This window comes from Ammospiza caudacuta, chromosome 34, assembly GCF_027887145.1.
Source record: "Ammospiza caudacuta isolate bAmmCau1 chromosome 34, bAmmCau1.pri, whole genome shotgun sequence".
Taxonomy (NCBI): Eukaryota; Metazoa; Chordata; class Aves; order Passeriformes; family Passerellidae; genus Ammospiza; species Ammospiza caudacuta.
The window spans coordinates 3,647,318-3,660,931 of NC_080626.1; the positions used below are offsets into that span (position 1 = coordinate 3,647,318).

Here is a 13,614-nt window from a genome sequence, read left to right on the forward strand (position 1 = left end):
TTTCCCCCTTTTTCTCTCTCATATTTCCCCCCTTTTCCTCCTCACATTTGTCCCATTTTCCCCTCACATTTCTCACTCTTCCCCATCATGGTTTCTCTGCCATTGTCCCCTCATGGTTCCCACCCTTTTCCCCTCACATTTCCGTTTCTCCCCTCACATTTCCCCGCTATTTCCCCCTCACGTTTCCCCCATTTTCCCCCTCACATTTCCATTTCTCCTCTCATGTTTCTCCGCCATTTCCCCTTCATGTTTCCCCCTTTTTCCCCCTCACATTTCCCCTATTTCTCTCCTCACAATTCTTGCCCTTTCTCCCCTCACTTTTCCCACCCTTTTCCCCTCACGTTTCCCCCATTTTCCCCCTCATTTTTCCCTCTTTTTCCCCTCACATTTCCTGCCCTTTTCCCCTCACATTTCTCCGCCATTTTCCCCCTGCCCTTTTCCCCTCACATTTCTCCGCCATTTTCCCCTCACATTTCCCCCTCACGCTTCCCGCCCTTTTTCTCCCCTCACGTTTCCCACCCTTTTTCCCCTCACATTTCCCTCTTTTTTCCCTCATGGTTCCTGCCTTTTGTTTCCCCTCACATTTCCCACTCTCCCCCTCAAATTTCTCGCCATTTCTGCCCTCACGTTTCCCGCCCTTTTCCCCTCATGTTTTTCCCCCTTTTCTCCCCTCACGTTTCCCTCATTTCCCCCCCATATTTCCCCCCTCACGTTTCCCTCTTTTCCCCCTCACATTTCTCCGCCATTTTCCCCTCACCTTCCTCCCCGTTCCCCTTCACATTTCCCCCTCACCTCTCCACCACACTGACTCTCCAGCTCAGCAATATTTTATTTCCCCCTCTCAGGTGAGTTTTGGGGTGTATTTTTGGGGTGTTTGGGCTGTATTTTCGGGGTGTTTCAGCCGTACCCCAGCGCGTTCAGGGCGTTCAGGGCTGTGGGGTTCAGGGGCTCTCGGGGGGTGCCGGGGGGCAGCAGCAGCAGCAGCGTCAGCCCCGGCCGGAGGAGGCAGCACCCGGTGTGCGTGGGGAAGGCCAGGTAGCAGAGTTTGGGCCTCATTTGGGGGGGTCCTGGGGGCACCCCAAAATTATTTCAGCCCCAAAAACCCCTTAAAGTTATCCCAACAACCTCCCCAAATGACCCCCAAAGTGACACCCCAAAGTGACCCCTCTAGGGACCCTCATAGTGTCCCCAGGTAGCAGAGTTTGGGCCTCATTTGGGGGGGTCCTGGGGGCACCCCAAAAGTATTTCAGCCCCAAAACCCCATAATGATCCCTCTAGGGACCCCCAAAGTGACGCCCAAAGCAATCCCCCAAACTGACACCTCATAGTGACCCCTCTAGGGACCCCCAAAGTGACCCCAGGTAGCACAGCTTGGGCCTCAGGGGGGGTCCTGGGGGCACCCCAAAATTATATCACCCCCAAAACCCCAAATAACCCCCCTAGAGACCCCCAAGTATGTCACAATGGGGTCCTGGGGACACCCCAAAATTATTTCAGCCCCCAAACCCCAAATAACCCCCCTAGAGACCCCCAAGTATGTCAGGATGAGGTCCTGGGGACACCCCAAAATTATTTCAGCTCCAAAATCCCATAGGGACCCCCCAAATCCCCCCAAGTGACCCCCAAACCGACCCCCGCCTGCTCCTTTTGGCCCCCCAAAACCCCAAAGTGTCCCCCCAAAGGGACCCTGTGTCCATCAGTGGAGACCTGGGGGGCACCCCAAAACTATTTCAGCCCCCAAAACCCCATAGGGACCCCTCTAGGGACCCCCCAGGTGTGTCAGGATGGGGTCCTGGGGGCACCCCAAAATTATTTCAGCCCCCAAAACCCCAAATATCCCCCCTAGAGACCCCCAAGTGTGACAGAATGGGGTCCTGGAGGCACCCCAAAATTGTGTCACCCCCAAAACCCCAAATATCCCCCCTAGAGACCCACAATTGTGTCACAATGGGGTCCTGGGGGCACCCCAAAATTATTTCAGCCCCAAAACCCCATTTTGTGCCCTCCTGAACCCTAAAAATCCTCAAAATTCACCCCAAAATCCCTCTGAAAAAAACCCAAATCCTCCCCCTTGGCCACTTCCAGACACCCCAAGATTCCATTAAAAAGCCCCCAACAGACCCCAAAACTCCCCCCAAAAAAAACTCAAAAAAAACCCAGAAAGATTTTTGGGGTGCCCCATTCACCTTTACCCCCCAAAAAAACCCAACGAAAAGTTTTGGGGTCCCCCCTACCCCTAAAAAAAAAAATCCCAAAAAATATTTTTGGGGTGCCTCACTCACCCTAAACCCCCCCCCCAAAATCCCAAATTATTTTTGGGGTCTCCTCTCACCTTTTCCCCCCTAAAAAATCCCAAAATATTTTTGGGGTCGCCCCCTCCCCATAAATAAAAAACCCAAAGGATTTTTGGGGTCCCCCTGACCTTGGCCCCCCGTTTTGGGGCAGATTTGGGGTTCCAGGAGGGTCCGGAGCTCCCTGAGGGCCTCGGGGCGGAGCTGGGGGGGCAGAGCCCCGGCTGGGCGGCAAAAATGGGGGAAAATCGGGAAATTTTGGGAAAATTTGGGGTAAAAATGGGGGATTTGGGGAAATTTGGGGTAAAAATGGGGGAAAATCGGGAAATTTTGGGAAAATTTGGGGTAAAAATGGGGGAAAATGGGGAAATTTTGGGAAAATTTGGGGGGAAAATGGGGAAAAATCGGGAAATTTTGGGAAAATTTGGGGGAAAAATCGGGAAATTTTGGGAAAATTTGGGGGAAAAATGGGGGAAAATCGGGAAAATTTGGGGGAAAAATGGGGAAATTTGGGGAAAATTTTGGGTAAAAATGGGGAAATTTGGGGTGATTTTGGGACAATTTGGGGTGAATTTGGGGATTTTTGGGGTGAATTTGGGACATTTTGGGGTGAATTTGGGATAATTTGGGGTGAATTTGGGGATTTTTGGGGTGAATTTGGGGATTTTTGGGGTGAATTTGGGGATTTTTGGGGTCACCAACCCGGCCCCGCCCCCTTGACGATCCCGCTCTGGCTCCGCCCCCGATGGATCAGGAGGTACCTGGGGGGGGGAGGGGAAAGGAAAATTTGGGGAAAACCCCCCCAAAAAAACCCCCCAGACCCCCCAAAATCCCCCCACAAATCCAGAACCCCAAAATTGGGCTTTTCTCCTCAAAAATCCCCCCAAATTTTGGTTTTTTTCCCCCTCAGGACCCCCCAAATTTTGGGGTTTCCTCCCAAAAAATTCCACCCAAAATCCCCCAAAAATCCCCCCCCCAAATTTTGGGGTTATTCCCCCCAAGACCCCTCCCCAAATTCAGACCCCCCCAAATTTTGGGGTCCCCCCGAACTCACCTCAAAAATCCCCCCAAACCCCCCAAATTTGGGGTTTTCTCCCTAAAAATTCCCCCCAAAATTTGGGGTTTTCTCCCCAAAAATCTCCCCAACACCCCCAAATTTTGGGATTTTCCCCCCCAAACTCCCAAAATTTTGGAATTTCACCCCAACACTCCCCCCCAAATTTCGGGGTCACCCCAGACTCCCGCAAGACCCCCCAAATTCGGGATTTTTACCCCAAAATTCGGGATTTCCACCCCAAAACCTCCAAATTTTGGGATTTTTTCCCTCCCAAATTTGGGGGTTTCACCCCAAAAATCCCCTCAAGACCCTCCAAATTTTGGGATTTTCTCCCCCAAAACCCCCAAATTTTAGGATTTCACCCCAAAATCCCTCCAAATTTGGGGTTTTCTCTCTAAACATCCCCCCAAAACCCCCCAAATTTTGGGATTTTCACCCCAAAACCCCCCAAATTTTGGGGATTTTTCCCGCCCTAACTCTCAAGATTTTGGGATTTCACCCCAAAATGCCCCCCGAATTTGGGGGTCCCCCCGGACTCACCACAAAAATCCCCCCAGATTTGGGGTTTCCCCCTAAAAAATCTCCCCAAATTTGGGGGTTTCCCCCAAAAATCCCCCCCAAGACCCCCAAATTTTGGGATTTCACCCCAAAATTCCCCCCCAAAATGCCTCAAAAATTGGGATTTTCCCCAAAACTCTCCCCAAAAACCCCAAAATTTGGGATCTTCCCCCCAAGACCTCCCAAATTTGGGATTTTCACCCCAAAAATCCCCTCCAAATTTCGGGCTCCCCCCAGACTCACCTCAAACTCCCCCCAAATTTGGGGTTTTTCCCCCCAAAAATCCTCCCCAAACCCCCCAAATTTTGGGATTTTCACCCCAAAACCCCCAAATTTTGGGGCTTTTTCCCGCCCAAACTCCCAAAATTTTGGGATTTCACCCCAAAATCGCCCCGAATTTGGGGGTGCCCCGGACTCACCCCAAACTCCCCCCAAATTTGGGGGTTTTCCCCCCAAAAAATCCCCCCCAAACCCCCCAAATTTTGGGATTTTCACCCCAAAACCCCCAAATTTTGGGGCTTTTTCCCGCCCAAACTCCCAAATTTTTGGGATTTCACCCCAAAATCGCCCCCGGATTTGGGGGTGCCCCGGACTCACCCCAGAACCTCGGGGGGCAGCGGGGGGGGGCGGGGCCGGGCCCAGCCCCGCAGCTGCTCCAGGGCCGGGCCCCAAAACTGGGGAACGAGCTGGGAAATTTGGGGCAAAATTGGGGATTTTTGGGAAAAAATTGGGATTTTGGGGGTGGGAAGGACCCCAGAAAATCCCACCAGGAATTTGGGGTTATTTGGGGTTTTTTGGGTTATTTTGGGGCAATTTTCGGCTTTTTTTTTGGGTTATTTTGGGGTCAATTTTGCGATTTTTTGGGGGGTTATTTTGGGGTTTTTTGGGTTTTTTTGGGGGGCACTTTTGGGGTTCTTTCTGGGATAATTTGGGGTTTTTGGGGAGTTACTTTCGGGTTTTTTTGGGGTAGTGTTTGGGTTATTTTGGGGTTATTTGGGAGTTATTTTTAGGGTTATTTTGGGGCAGTTTTGGGGGATTTTTGGGCAGTTTTGGGATTATTTTGGGGTTATTTTGGGGCAATTTTGGGGTTCTTTGGGGGTTAATTTGGGGTAATTTTGGGGGTTATTTTAGAAGAGCTTTGGGGTTATTTTGGGGTCCAGGATGGAACACCAAAACTGCGGCACCAGCTGGGAAATTTGGGGCAAAATTGGGGATTTTTGGGAAAAAATTGGGATTTTGGGGGTGGGAAGGACCCCAGAAAATCCCACCAGGAATTTGGGGTTATTTGGGGTTTTTTTGGGGGGCAGTTTTGCGGGTTATTTTGGGGTTTTTTAGGGTTATTTTGGGGCAGTTTTGGGGTTTTTTTGGGGGTTATTTTGGGGCAGTTTGGGGTTTTTTTGGGGGTTAATTTTGCGGGTTAATTTGGAGTTTTTTAGGGTTATTTTGGGGCAGTTTTGGGGTTTTTTTGGGGGTTATTTTGGGGCAGTTTGGGGTTTTTTTGGGGGTTAATTTTGCGGGTTAATTTGGAGTTTTTTAGGGTTATTTTGGGGCAGTTTGGGGTTTTTGGGGTTAATTTTGCGGGTTACTTCGGGGTTTTTTAGGGTTTTGTTTTGGGGCATTTTGGGTGGTTTTTTTGGGGTTTTTTGGGGGGGGAAGTTTTGGGGTTATTTTGGGGTTATTTTGGGGTTATTTTTGGGGTCAGTTTTGGGATTTTTTTGGGGTTATTTTGGGATTTTGGGGGTTATTTTGGGGTCAGTTTGGGGGCAGTTTTGGTGGGTTTCGGGGGGGATATTTTGGGGCATTTTTGGGGTCAGTTTGGGATCATTTCTGGGTTCAGGTCGGTTTTGGGGTCACATTTGGGATTTTGGGGCCACATTTGGGGTTTTGGGGTCGGTTTCGGGTCAGTTTTGGGGCATTTTGGGGCACTTTGGGACATTTTGGGATCATCTCTGGCTTTGGGGTTATTTGTGGGTTCGGGGTCACTTTTGGGGTCATTTTGGGATAATTCCGATTTTGGGGTCACATTTGGGATTTTGGGGTCACGTTTGGGGTTTTGGGGTCACGTTTGGGGTTTTGGGGTCGGTTTCTGGTCAGTTTTGGGGTTTTGGGTTCAGTTTTGGGGCACTTTGCGACACCTTGGGATCATTTTGGGTCAGTTTTGGCTTTGCGGTTATTTGTGGGTTCAGGGTCAGTTTTGGCTTTGGGGTCACTTTTGGGGTCACTTTGGGATAATTCCGATTTTGGGGTCACATTTGGGGTTTTGGGGTCACGTTTGGGGTTTTGGGATCGGTTTGGGGTCAGTTTTGGGGTTTCGGGGTCATTTTGGGGCACTTTGGGATCATTTTGGGTCAGTTCTGGCTTTGGAGTTATTTGCGGGTTCGGGGTCACTTTTGGGGTTTCGGGTTCAGTTTCGGGGTCATTTTGGGACATTTTGGGATCATTTGGGATCATCTCTGCCTTTGGGGTTCTTGGTGGGTTCGGGGTCACTTTTGGGGTCACGTTTGGGGTTTTGGGGTCGGTTTCGGGCCAGTTTTGGGGTTTCGGGTTCAGTTTTGGGGCATTTTGGGATCATTTTGGGATCATTTCTGGCTTTGGGGTTATTTGTGGGTTCGGGGTCACTTTTGGGGTTTCGGGGTCAGTTTTGGGGTCATTTTGGGGCACTTTGGGATCATTTTGGGTCAGTTCTGGCTTTGGGGTTCTTGGTGGGTTCAGGGTCACTTTTGGGGTTTTGGGGTCAGTTTTGGGTCATTTTGGGGCATTTTGGGATCATTTCTGGCTTTGGGGTTATTTGTGGGTTTGGGGTCAATTTTGGGGTTTCAGTTTCAGTTTTGGGGTCATTTTGGGGCACTTTGGGATCACTTTGGGATCATTTTGGGATCATCTCTGGCTTTGGGGTTCTTGGTGGGTTCCGGGTCAATTCTGGGGTCACATTTGGGGTTTTGGGGTCGGTTTTGGGTCAGTTTTGGTGTTTCAGGTTCAGTTTCGGGGTCATTTTGGGATCATTTTGGGTCAGTTCTGGCTCTGGGATTCTTGGTGGGTTCAGGGTCCCTTTTGGGGTCATTTTGGGGTTTTGGGGTCCCGTTTGGGGTTTTGGGGTTGGTTTTGGGGTCGGTTTCGGGGCACTTTGGGATCATTTGGGATCATCTCTGGCTTTGGGGTTATTTGTGGGTTCGGGGTCACTTTTGGGGTCACATTTGGGGTTTTGGGGTCACGTTTGGGGGTTTGGGGTCGGTTTCAGTTTCAGTTTTGGGGTTTCGGGTTCAGTTTTGGGGACATTTTGGGGCACTTTGGGATCATTTTGGGATCATCTCTGCCTTTGGGGTTCTCGGTGGGTTCGGGGTCCCTTTTGGGGTCACATTTGGGGTTTTGGGGTCACTTTTGGGGTTTCGGGTTCAGTTTTGGGATCAGTTTTGGGGCACTTTGGGATCATTTGGGATCATCTCTGCCTTTGGGGTCAGTTTTGGGTTCGGGGTCCCTTTTGGGGTCCCGTTGGGGTTTTTGGGGTCTCACCTGGCCGATCACGTGGTGCAGCGAGGGGCGGGGCCCGCACAGCAGCCCCGCCCCCACCCCCGGCAGCAGCCGCAGCCACAGCAGCCGCAGCGGCACCTGGGGGGGAGGGGAAACTGCGCTGAAACCCCGAGATTTGGGACATTCGGGACATTTTGGGGACATTTGGGGCAATTTGGGACTTTTGGGGGAATTTTGGGGTCATTTTTGGGGTCATTTGGGACATTTGGGACATTTGGGGACATTGGGGGGATTGGGGACATTGGGGACATTTGGGGACATTTGGCAGATTTGGCACATTGGGGACATTTGGGGCATTTGGGATCATTTGGGGGCATTTGGGACATTTGGGGACATTTGGGACATTGGGGATTTTTGGGGTCATTTGGGACATTTGGGGACATTTGGGACATTTGGGATCATTTGGGACATTTGGGGACATTTGGCAGATTTGGCACATTGGGGACATTTGGGGCATTTGGGACATTGGGGTCATTTGGGACATTGGGGGGATTGGGGACATTTGGGATCATTGGGGTCATTTGGGACATTTGGGACATTTGGGGACATTTGGGACATTTGGCACATTTGGGGACATTTGGGACATTGGGGACATTTGGCACATTTGGGGACATTTGGGACATTTGGGACATTTGGGGACATTTGGGACATTTGGGACATTTGGGGACATTTGGGGACATTTGGCACATTGGGGACACTTGGGGACATTTGGGACATTGGGGACATTTGGCACATTTGGGGACATTTGGGACATTTGGGGACATTTGGGACATTTGGGACATTGGGGGGAATTTTGGGTTCGTTTGGGGTTAATTCGTTCTCATTTTGGGGTTCATTTGGGGCCATTTTGGGGCTATTTTAGGGTCAATTAAGGATCATTTTGGGGATAATTTTGGGGTTAATTTGGGGTCATTTTTGGGGCTATTTTAGGTCATTAAGGGTTGGGGTCATTGGGGGTTAATTTTGGCGTCATTTGGGGGTAATTTTGGGGGCAATTTTAGGGTCAGTTTGGGGTAATTTTGGGGTTAAATTTGGGTTATTTTGGGGTAAATTTGGGGCTATTTTCGGGGTAATTTAGGGGCTATTTGAGGGTCGATTTTGGGTTTATTTTAAGGTAAATTTGGGGTAATTTTGGGGCTATTTCAGTGTTAATTTGGGGTAGTTTTGGGGTGATTTTAGGGTTATTTTGGGCTCATGTTAGCATTTATTTGGGGTCGGTTTTGGGGCTATTTTAGGGTTATTTTAGGGCTATTTTAGGATTAATTTCGGGATCATTTCGGGCTCATTTAAGGCTTCACCCCACCCCGCACCACGTGACCTGACCTTCGGGCTGCTATTGGGCAGGAACACGGCGACGTCACGCGCGGCCACGCCCACCCCGGCGCCGCCCCCTGGCGGAGGGGGCGTGGCCAGCAGCGCGCGCAGGTGGGCGGAGTCATCGTCGGGTAACGCCCCCCAGTGGGCGGTGCCGAGCCAGGCCACGCCCCCTGCGCACAGCAGGCAGCCCAGCTCCGTCTGGGCCGCGGCCGCGAAGCGCTGGAGCCGCTCCTGGAGGGGAAAATGGGGAATTTTGGGGGGTTCGGCCCCAAATTTGGGGGCGTTTGGGCTGGGGGGGTGTGGGGGAATTCGGGGAGGGGTCACTCCCAAAATTTGGGGGGTTTGGGTCTGGCGGATGCAGAGAAATTTGGGGGATTTGATGGAGTTTTCCCCAAAATCTGGAAGTTTTGGGTATGGGGGATGCAGGGAAAATTTAGGGGGTTCACACCCGAATTTTGGGGGTTTTGGGTCGGAGGGATTTGAGGGAATCGCCCCAAAATTTTGGGGGTTTTGGGTCTGGGGGATTTGGGGAAATTTTGGGGGATTTTGGGGGGTTCAGCCCCAAATTTGGGAGGTTTGGGTTTGGGGAAGGCAGAGAAATTTGGAGGGTTTTTGGTCTGGGGAATTTGGAGAATTTTGGGGGTTCAGCCCCAAATTTGGGGGGGTTGGGGTTGGGGGCATGTGGGGGAATTTGGGGAGGGGTCACTCCCAAAATTTGGGGGAAATTTGGGGAAAAAAACCTCAAAATTTGGGGGTTTTGGGTCTTGGGGATGTGAGGGGATTTGGGGAGGGGTCACCGCTAAAATTTTGGGGAATTTTGGGGGGTTCAGCCCCAAATCTGGGGGGGGTGTCGGGGAATTTGGGGAGGGGTCGCCACTAAAATTTGGGGGGCGCAGGATGGATTTTGGGCGTCCCAGGGGTGAATTTGGGGTTCCTGGGGGGGATATTGGGGGAATTTTGGGATTTTGGGGGGGGGATTTGGGGATTTTGGGGTGGATTTTGAGGGTCCCAGGGAAATGTGGGGGGGATTTTGGGGGTCCTGGGGTGGACTTGGGGAGGTTTTTGGGGGTCCTGGGTTGATTTGAGGGGATTTTGGGGCTCCCGGTGGAGATTTTGGGGGTCCTGGGAGGATTTTGGGGGTCCTAGGTCGGCTTTGGGGGCATTTTGGGGGTCCTGGGGGTGGATTTGGAGTCCTAGGGTGGATTTTGGGGGTCCCAGGGTTATTTTTGGGGGTCTCATCTCTAATTTGGGTTTATTTTTGGGGGTCCCAGGGTTATTTTGGGGATATTTTGGGGGGTCCCATCCCTATTTTGGGGAGGTTTTCGGGGGTCCCTCACCTGCAGCGCCTGGCGGGGGGTCCCGGGGGGGAGGGGCCAGCAGGGCCCGCCCATCCCCCACCCCTCCCCTCCCCCCCCGCGGGGCCGCAGCAGCGAATCCAGGAGGGGGAAACAGCCCTGGGGGAGGGGCAGGGTCACAAAAACCCCAAAATTCGCCCCAAAATTCACCCCAAAAACCCCCAAGATCTCCCCCCAAAAACCACCCCAAAAACCCCAAAATTCACCCCAAAAACCCCCAAAATTCACCCCACAACAAACCTGGGGGAGGGGCAGAGGAGGGGTCACAAAAACCCCAAAATTCACCCCAAAAACCCCAAAATTCACCCCTAAAATCCCCCCAAACAAACCTGGGGGAGGGGCGGAGGGGGATCACAAAAACCCCCAAAATTCACCCCAAAAATTCACCCCAAAATTCACCCCAAAACGGCCCAAAATTCACCCCAAAAAAGCCCCAAAATTCACCCCAAAACCCCCAAAATGCCACCCAGGACCTCCCCAAATCCCTCCCAGTGCTCCCAGTATGTCCCAGTTCCCCCCCAGTTCCCCCTTTAAACCCCTCCCAGTGCTCCCAGTCTATCCCAGTACGTCCCAGTTCCCCCCTTAATCCCCTCCCAGTTCCCTCCCAGTACATCCCAGTTCACCCCAGACGCCTCCCAGTGCTCCCAGTTCCCTCCCAGTTCCTCCCAGTCTATCCCAGTACATCCCAGTTCCCCCCTTAATCCCCTCCCAGTTCCCTCCCAGTCCCTCCCAGTCTATCCCAGTACGTCCCAGTTCACCCCAGACGCCTCCCAGTGCTCCCAGTTCCCTCCCAGTTCCCTCCCAGTCCCTCCCAGTTCACCCTCAGGTCCCGTTTCAGCCTCTCCACGTTCCGGATGGGCAGCAGCTCCTCCTGTCCCAGTATGAGCACCTGGGGAAACTGGGATGGACTGGGAGGGACTGGGATGGACCGGGATAAACTGGGATATACTGGGATGGACTGGGAGGGACTGGGATAAACTGGGATAAACTGGGAATGGGGCAGCAGCTCCTCCTGTCCCAGTATGAGCACCTGGGGAAACTGGGATGGACTGGGAGGGACCGGGATAAACTGGGATATACTGGGAATGGGGCTGGGAGGGACTGGGATATACTGGGATATACTGGGATGGACTGGGAATGGGGCTGGGGGGGACTGCGAGGGACTGGGATAAACTGGGATGTACTGGGAATGGGGTTGGGGGGTACTGGGATATACTGGGATAAACTGGGATGGAGCTGGGATGGACTTGGGGGTACTGGGAGGGACTGGGATAAACTGGGATATACTGGGATGGACTGGGAGGGACTGGGATAAACTGGGATATACTGGGAATGGGGCTGGGAGGGATTGGGATACACTGGGATGGACTGGGAATGGAGCTGGGGGATACTGGGATAAACTGGGATGTACTGGGAATGGGGTTGGGGGGTACTGGGATATACTGGGATAAACTGGGATAGACTGGGATGGACTGGGATGGACTGGGATGGACTGGGGGCTACTGGGATGGACTGGGATGGGGCTGGGATGGACTGGGATGGACTGGGATAAACTGGGAATGGGGCAGCAGCTCCTTCTGTCCCAGTATGAGCACCTGGGGAAACTGGGATGTACTGGGAATGGAGCTGGGGGATACTGGGACAAACTGGGATGGACTGGGAGCTACTGGGATGGGCTGGGAATGGGGGCTGGGGACACCGGGAGCACTGGGCAGGGCACTGGGGTTTACTGGGAGGGACTGGGATGAACTGGGAGATCCATGGGGGTCACTGGGCCTCACTGGTCCGTACTGGTCTGTACTGGTCTGTACTGGTCTGTACTGGGATGGGGCAAACAGCCTGGGGGGGGAGGGAATGGAGCCGGACGGGTCCATACTGGTCTGGACTGGTTTATACTGGTCTGTACTGGTTTATGCTGGCCTATACTGGTTTATACTGGTCTGTACTGGTTTATACTGCCCTATACTGGTTTATACTGGTCTGTACTGGTTTATGCTGCCCTATACTGGTTTATACTGGTCCTTACTGGTCTATACCGGTCTATACTGGTCCGTACAATTTCTACTGGTCTGCACTGGTTTAAACTGGTCTGTACTGGTCTGTACTGGTTTACGCTGGCCTATACTGGCTTATACTGGTCTGTACAGGTTTAAACTGGTCCATACTGGTCTGTACTGGTCTGTTGTGGTTTCTCACCAGGGTGCCGAGTGCTGATTGGAGGATCCGTTGGAGGGCGGGGCCGGCGGGGCCGGGGGAGGGGCTGAGAGCGACCAGGGTCAGGCTGGGGGAGGGGAGAGGGCGTGACCTCGGCGTGACCTCTGACCCCAACGTGACCCCTGACCCCTCCATGATGCCAAATGACCCCTGTGACCCCTCCATGACACCAGTGTGACCCCTGACCCCAACATGACCCCCAACTTGACCTCTCTGTGACCCCTTTATGACCTCTCCATGACCCCTCAGTGACCCCTCCATGATCCTCTGGCCCCCCAGTGACCTCGTGACCCCTCAGTGACCCCCCTGACCCCTTCATGACCTCCCATGACCTCTCCAACACCCCACGACCTGTGACCCCAAAATTAACCCTGTGACCCCCCAGTGACCCCTCCATGACCTCCCCATGACCCCTTGGTGACCCCCAACCCCCAAATGACCCCATGACCCCCCCATGACCCCGTGACCCCTGTGTGACCTCACCTGTTGCCGTACTGAGCCCAGGCCAGGCTGGCAGTGGGCGTGGCCGCCTCCCGAAGCTCCGCCCCCGCCGCCGCCCCGAAGAGCCGCACCCCGTGCAGGGCCCCGACCAATGAGAACGGCAGCTGGGGCAGAGGGGGCGGGGCCAAGAGGTCAGAGGTCGCAGAAAAGGGGTGGTGCCTAAAAATGGGTGTGGCTTAAAGGGGGCGTGGCTTTACCTGTGGGCGGGGCGGGCGGCAGAACAAGGGGAGGCCGCTGGCGGTGGCCACGCCCACCAGGCAGGGGGTGACGTCATCTTCCAGCATGGACACGCCCGCTTCCTTTCTGAACCACGCCCCTCACTTTAAGCCCCACCCCCACGTGCCACACCCACCCCTTTTATCCCCCACACCCCGTTAAGCCACGCCTCTTAAACATTTAAGCCCCGCCCCTTAAACATTAAACCCACGCCCCTTTTAACCCTTTCAGCCCCGGCCCCGCGGCCTCCGCTCAGTTCCCGCCCGTGGCCGCCATGGCCGCGCAGGGCACGACGGGAGAGCCGCGGTTGCCACGGCAACGCCGGAAGAGGCGGGGTTTAAGCTGGAACGTGATTGGTCGAGACGCAGTTGTCGTGGTAACGGCGGAAAAGGCGTGGCTTTGTCTGAAACGTCATTGGTCCAAGGGCGGTTGCTGTGGCAACGGCGGAAGAGGCGCGGCTTCCTCTGCAACGCGATTGGTCGAGGCGCTGTTGCTTCAGCAACCACTTTTAGGGGCGTGGCTTTTGCTGCAACTCTATTGGTCCAAGCGCGGTTGCCACGGCAACAGCGAGGCAGGA

General features: G+C 53.4%; 1 protein-coding gene across 2 annotated transcripts; it reads right to left on the reverse strand.

Annotated features, from left to right (window-relative positions):
• Window positions 1-826: 826 nt before the first annotated feature.
• FUZ (fuzzy planar cell polarity protein) lies at window positions 827-13,148 on the reverse strand. Of its 2 annotated transcripts, XM_058822788.1 has the most exons (11): window positions 13,019-13,148; window positions 12,804-12,925; window positions 12,303-12,387; window positions 10,927-10,995; window positions 10,089-10,205; window positions 8,758-8,982; window positions 7,417-7,512; window positions 4,504-4,592; window positions 2,994-3,052; window positions 2,423-2,515; window positions 827-1,067 (listed from the first exon to the last, which is right to left on the reverse strand). In XM_058822788.1, exons 1-11 carry the CDS (start codon window positions 13,103-13,105, stop codon window positions 898-900), a joined length of 1,212 nt encoding a protein of 403 aa, XP_058678771.1. In that variant the 5' UTR covers window positions 13,106-13,148; the 3' UTR covers window positions 827-897. The 2 variants fall into 2 exon arrangements, with proteins under 2 accessions (XP_058678771.1, XP_058678772.1); XM_058822789.1 differs by lacking the exon at window positions 4,504-4,592.
• Window positions 13,149-13,614: the final 466 nt, after the last annotated feature.

Coding starts and splice junctions, on each gene's coding strand:
- FUZ (XM_058822788.1), bottom strand. CDS start 13,105: ATGCTGGAAGATGACGTCACCCCCTGCCTGGTGGGCGTGGCCACCGCC. Junction 8,983..10,088: donor CCCCCCGCCAGGCGCTGCAG/GTGAGGGACCCC, acceptor TTTCCCCTCCAG/GAGCGGCTCCAGCGCTTCGC. Junction 1,068..2,422: donor CCCCAAAACGGGGGGCCAAG/GTCAGGGGGACC, acceptor GGGTGCCCCCAG/GACCCCCCCAAATGAGGCCC.